Below are 6,554 nucleotides of genomic sequence, written 5' to 3'. Positions count from 1 at the left end.
TTGATGTCAAAGATGCACCACGCTCTGGAAGGCCAATTGTCGAAAATGTCGATAAAATAATGGAAATCGTCGAGTCCGACCGTCATGTAAGCACTGTTTCGATTGCCCAGGAGCTAAACATTGCACAAAAAACCGTTTGGAACCACTTGAATAAGGCTGGATACAAAAAGAAGCTCGATGTATGGGTGCCACACGAGTTAACGCAAAAAAACCTCATGGACCGAATTTCCATCTGCGAATCGCTGCTGAATCGCAACAAAATCAACCCATTTCTGAAGCGGATGGTGATTGGTGATGAAAAGTGGATCACTTATTGCGACAACGTCAAGCGAAAACGGTCGTGGTCGAATCGCGGTGAGCCGACGCAAACGGTGGCCAAGCCAAGATTGACAGTCAGGAAGGTTTTGCTGTGTGTTTGGTGGGATTGGCAAGGAATCATCTACTATGAGCTGCTCCCCTACGGCCAAACTCTTAATTCGGACCTGTACTGTCAACAATTGGACCGTTTGAAGGAAGCAATCGCCCAGAAGCGGCCAGCGTTAGCCAATAGGAGAGAAATTATGTTCCATCAGGACAACGCAAGGCCACACACATCGATAGTGACTCGCCAGAAGCTCCGGGAGCTTGGTTGGGAGGTTCTTATACATCCACCTTATAGTCCGGACCTGGCTCCAAGTGATTACCACCTGTTCCTGTCTATGGCGAATGATTTTGCTGAAAAATTCGCTTCAAGAGAAGCTTGTGAAAATCGACTGTCCCAGTTTTTTGCCAATAGGGACGAGGGTTTCTATGAGAGAGGCATAATGGAATTACCTTCAAAATGGCAACAAGTTATCGAACAAAACGGTGCATATTTAATCTAAATCGGATCATTCTAACTATATTAAATAAAGCCTTCAATTTCATCCAAAAATAATGGATTTCTTTTTACTACACTATATTTACATAATATTTATAAATTCGGTTAAAAATACGACGTTTCTCTTAAGAGAAATTTATTCTACATTTAGAAATTCGTATATCTCTTCGGTAGCTTTATTCGCTTATACTCGTTCCCTACATAATTCGGACAAACTTGGCGTAAGAAATTACATAAAACAATAAAAAAAAACATAAATTAGAGATAATGCAGCGCAAACATTTATAATTAATATCAAATATCAGTGTCAAATAATTGCGATAGAGCGTTACAAGTTTTTATTTGACGGAGTAGCCATTTTTATGTGCTATAGTGATATTAGATTCGTGATAAAATATTTTTAGACAACGTGATCATCTAAAAATATCGCGAAAACGTCCGAGAAGATTACACATTCTATGAATGGATTTTACGTTGTCTGAAAATGTTTTATACTTTCTCGTAGATCTTTTAGAATGCCTGAGATATGTGCATATATTATTTACTGTGATACCGAAATGCTTTTTCGCGTATGTTTTCGATTGAGTTTTTGCGCAAACGCTTTGTTTAGCGTTATAGCCGGATCGGCACTGAGTATTTATTGTTGTCGCGATGTCCTGTTTTTGTACTTTTCATTTGAAAAATAAAGAAGATAAATTTCGATCAGGCGTTATTCCTGATAATCTCGCGAACTATTTTCATCGCACCGAACTTTAAAATCCCCTTTCAATATTCCTTGATCCACTTATCAATCCAAAATTGATGGAATTCGCGCGTTACGCGAACACTGTACGGATCGTTACTGTTGCTTTCTCGTAAATCGAGATGATGCGCAGCATCCGGCATCAATATTGCAAACGCTGACTGGGATAAATTGCGCAGGATACCTCCGCTCGACCATGGATCTAGCAATCCATTGCTGCAAAAAAAGAAAAATAAAAGATTATTGATAAATAATAAGTTGTAGAAAATAAACGTAAAATTAAAATAAACTTGAAATAGAAGTATGAAAATATTAATATTAGAAAAGGAATAGAGAGAGAGAGAGAGAGAAAAACCTAAAATAGAAAAAAAATTTATAATATAGCAGTAAAATAAAATTATAAACAGAAATATGTATAGGAAATAAGAGAAGAAAAAATTTGAATTTTACTTATTGCTTCATGTACCTAAAAATGATGTTACTTGCGGTGTTAAAATCCTTACAACCGTACTCCTCACAAATTAGATAAGGTTGCGACGATACGGAATACTTCTTGAAACAGGTATTGTTGTAATCTGCGATGTCCCACTTCATCGGTTCGAACATATCGTTGACGCCGTCAGAACAAATTGGCATCACCATTTCTGTGCATGCTTGATAATCCCATCCTGGATAAGCGCCCAACCTCGACTCTTCTATTGTATTTTTCATACAATTCGTTTTTCCGGTATAGTTCGTATAAACACTAATAGCTCGATGAAGTGCCAATAACAGCGATTTTCCCGTTAATGACACGTTTGTTAAATGTTGACAGAAAACCTGAGCAATAACGTTCAAATCATCAGTTTTGAAATCTTTAAATTGATTTTAATTTATTGGAGTTTTTAATTATTCTGATATGTTTATAGAGCATGGAATACATAATAATTTTGTATAACTTTCAAGAAAAAAAGATTATATTCAGCCGAAGATCTATGAAAGAAGGAAATCTTTATGATTGCAAAGTTAGAGATATGTGCTTACATTAATTGGATTGCCAGGTAGCGGCGCTAAGAAGTTAGTCTCATACGGATAGTTGGTCATGGCCAGGTCTATGTAGATATTCTGCAAAACATTTTTCAGCGCTTGGACGTCCTCCGCGGTTTTCAACGGCTCGCATAGTTTCCAATTATCCGAAAGCCACTTTTTGCCCTCATCTGAAACAGCAAAGACCAAATAATCAGCGAATTACGGCGAGGTAATCGAGAATTATTTCGTTACCATTTGAAGCCACTTTTGTTATCGTGTTCCACGCCTTCTGAATAAGTTTCGAACACGTTAAATTCACAGTTTTATAATCCGAGGTTGTTATCCGAGCGAACACCTCACAATCCACGACACCAGTGACGTATAGAATTGGCGCGGATGACGCAATCGCGCTGCAACGCATTGATAATATTATGTGTAATATTATATGTTTGGGGTGAGTTATTATTATTCAAATGAATTCGCGCTATATATTGCTAATAGATAAGTCATTTTATACATATATCTTACTTCAGACATTGTCATATCTATATATATGATAGAGTTTTTAATATCAATAGTAATTCTCTAATTTATTTTGAATCCGTTTTTTTTTCACACATTCTTGTATTTCTTGCCTGCGGATTTGAATCGCGACAGAACAAATTATAACGTTTACATATATTATGATCAATTATATAGGTCTACAAAAACAAAGTATTCTGTACTCTGATGGAAAAACCTAGAGCTATTCTTATGTATTTTGAGTCGCTGAATACGAATCTGACATAAAAATAGGACCATCCCCTGCACATTTTTAACTTTTTTTTATTTCATATTATATGAAATTATCTGGGTTTCCACCAGAGTACAGAATACTTTTTTTTGTTATCGCTGTATCTATAACATTAAATATAAAGGATATGTATATGCCTACTCTTCACGACAAAAAAAAAGTTATCTACAGGTCTAGATGTCGATTCATTGTCATTTTTGACTGGGTATAAACAAGATATCGCTATCATCCAGCGATAAAACATACCCTTGTACAACGTGGGGATACTTTATGCGTATCCAAGCGCTAAGCATACCACCGTAAGAGCCACCGAATGCTATGACCGGACTGCGCTCATATCCTGGTTGCGACTTTAAATGCACGATAAGGTCCACGTAATCAGCTAGAGCTTGTTGAGACGTCAGATAGCCGCGATGCTGTGGATCCGCGAAGGATTTGTTCCCATAAGGTAGCGATTCGCCATAGTAACGGTGCTCAGCAAATACTACCAATGCGTTGAACTTTGGTGCAATTTCCCATAGAAAGCCCTACGAAGTACATAAAATTCATTTTTAACGAACTGAAATGAAATAACGTACAAAAGGTTGAAGGCTGGTAACGTTTTATTAGCAAGATTTACGAGCGGCGGTATCCGGCTGGATGACATGGCCGGGTACGATGCATTTTAGGGCAGCATCGTTACAAAATATAACCGAAAAATTTTATTACTAGCTCGGTGCTTATTAGAAAGATATTGTATTGGAACTATACAATAAAAGTATTCATAACAAATGTGCTCGTCGGAATGATGCAAGTCACGATAATGGGCCTTCTACAATAAGCCATTACTTAAGTTTTAAGTGTTAAATATCATAAGAAATTTACCAATCACAATCGAATGTGAGAAGAATAATCGACTAATACTTAAAACTTAGGTAATGGCTTATTGTAGAAGGCCTATAAGAGGTTCGCTCGGAGAGAGGAGATGCAGAAATAATACATACAAAATATATGTATGTATTTAATTAAAATTAAGTATGGATAACACAATATTGCGTTCCATTAATTATTATTGCATCTAAACAGCTAACTGCTCTTACCGTATTTTCCGCGAAAACTTCGATGTTGCCTTCGTTTCCGGTGTAGAAGAATATAGGAGCATTTCGCTCTTTTCGCCAAGTATCATTTATGAGGTATTTCAATTTGAAGGTGTCTTGTATGGCGAAGCTGAAGTGATCCACCTTGAGATATATATTGTAAAATTACCAACGGGGATTATTAGATAAGGAATTAATTTTTGTTAATATTGACCTTTTTTTTTATCAATTATCAGTTTTGCATTTAACAGAAATTAATGATAATCATCTCGTAATTATTAAAACATTCTGTTACCGCACCGGGTTCACGCGACAGATCACGTGTACTGATAATTATAGGTAATTATAACTATATATATATATACGATGTGATAATTATTTCATACGTGTTAATTGTACATACAATAATATAATGCAATTAATCAATGATATTATAAAAAAAAAAAAAAGTATCTTATAACATATCGATTTTTATTCAAAATATTAGGTGTAGTAAAAAGAAATCCATTTTTCCAATAAATGGCTTTAATAATCTATTCGAAAAACAATGGATTTCTTTTTACTACACCTAATATTTTTATACATAATTATTTGCATTTTGTAATTAACAGAAATAAATAACTATCTCAATTAATAATTAATGTACAGTTAATATAATTATATTAGTTTTTTTAATTGATAAAAATTAGCAATAAGTATGTCATAAGATAATTAATGTGTGCAACATGTGTGATCACTTACGCGCACGTCGAACGTCTTGATCTCGTATTTATATCTGGCGCTTCGCAGTGACAGCGACTCATCATGATTGTGAGAATAGTTCGCAGCAAATTCGCTTCGAACCATTGACCAGCATAATGCAATCACGGCATAAAACAGCAATAACGTCCGCAGGCACATGATGCAGCCACGAGGAAGCCGGCGTTATCTATGACGAACACTCCGTCTTTTCTTTCTCCGAGGTGCGATAACAGTGTAACACTTGTATTTCGGTACTCAACAGTAAATTCCTTCCTGCTCCATTTTATGACGCTGCGCGAATCGATATATACCGGGTGTCACAGAACGAACGAATCAACTCTTTAACGCAGCATCTGTTTTAACGCGCGCATTGCGCCGTCAACGGTCAAGTTATACAAATATACGTATATTTATTTATAGCTTCGTGAAATGAATTTGTAATGTTAAAATAGAAAGATGATATATACAGGGTGTTTCTTAAATAAAACACCCATTGATCATATAGTGCCATTCCTGATAAAAAAGATGAATCGAAAAGTCCTCCTACCATTTTACAAAGTTTTCGCAATAGTTAATGAGATATTAATTTTTAAAAATTGCCGAATAAATTGGATAAAATCGATGCGTAAGACAATTTTAAGATATCTTTCATTATGAAATATTTTAAAGATGTTTCTTAAAGTTGTCTTCTATGTCGATTTCAGACATTCGTTCATTGGAAAACTAAAACAAATATTGCGATAGTTATAAAACAGCAGAGGACTTTTCGACACTCACTATTCTTTTATTCTTTGTTAGGAATAACGCTATATGATTAACGTTATTTAAGAAACACCATGTATACAATTTTTTTACATTTTAACTATATTTTGCTATATGTATACATATATACATAAAATTTTTTAAATTTGAACAATGTTATTACAAATTTACAAAAATTGTTGGAATAAAATAATACAACAACAATACATTTCGACAGTGACATAAATTCTTTATTACAAAAAATAAATTAATTCACTCTACATGTACATATACAAAAATACATTAACTAATTAATTTTAATAATACTTCTCTATATCCAGTGACGACACTGGTGAACTAATGGTTACTTATTTAAACGTATGACATCGATGTCAAAATAATTTTACAAAGATCTTCACGTAAAAAAGGGGATTTATTTGATTTATACACAGGGATTTATTTGATTTATATTATATTCCGCGATTCTTACAAGCCGATACGTAATTGGCCATTCTTTGAGATTGCACACAATTGCGTAATAAAATAAAATTATATAAATTGAGAAATATAGAGAAAGAAAGAAAGAAATATAAG

The 6,554-nt window shown here is 34.4% G+C and overlaps 1 protein-coding gene across 1 annotated transcript; it reads right to left on the bottom strand.

Moving 5' to 3' along the window:
- Positions 1-1,606: 1,606 nt before the first annotated feature.
- On the bottom strand, positions 1,607-5,396 carry LOC108774876 (lysosomal Pro-X carboxypeptidase). The gene is made up of 7 exons (XM_018541097.1): positions 5,220-5,396; positions 4,482-4,622; positions 3,649-3,929; positions 2,862-3,019; positions 2,625-2,797; positions 2,068-2,420; positions 1,607-1,817 (listed from the first exon to the last, which is right to left on the bottom strand). Exons 1-7 carry the CDS (start codon positions 5,376-5,378, stop codon positions 1,625-1,627), a joined length of 1,458 nt encoding a protein of 485 aa, XP_018396599.1. The 5' UTR covers positions 5,379-5,396; the 3' UTR covers positions 1,607-1,624.
- Between the last annotated feature and the right edge of the window lie 1,158 nt (positions 5,397-6,554).

Source organism: Cyphomyrmex costatus, unplaced genomic scaffold (genome assembly GCF_001594065.2).
Source record: "Cyphomyrmex costatus isolate MS0001 unplaced genomic scaffold, Ccosl1.0 scaffold275, whole genome shotgun sequence".
In the NCBI taxonomy this organism is placed as follows: Eukaryota; Metazoa; Arthropoda; class Insecta; order Hymenoptera; family Formicidae; genus Cyphomyrmex; species Cyphomyrmex costatus.
This window is presented reverse-complemented; position numbering and strand designations above follow the sequence as displayed.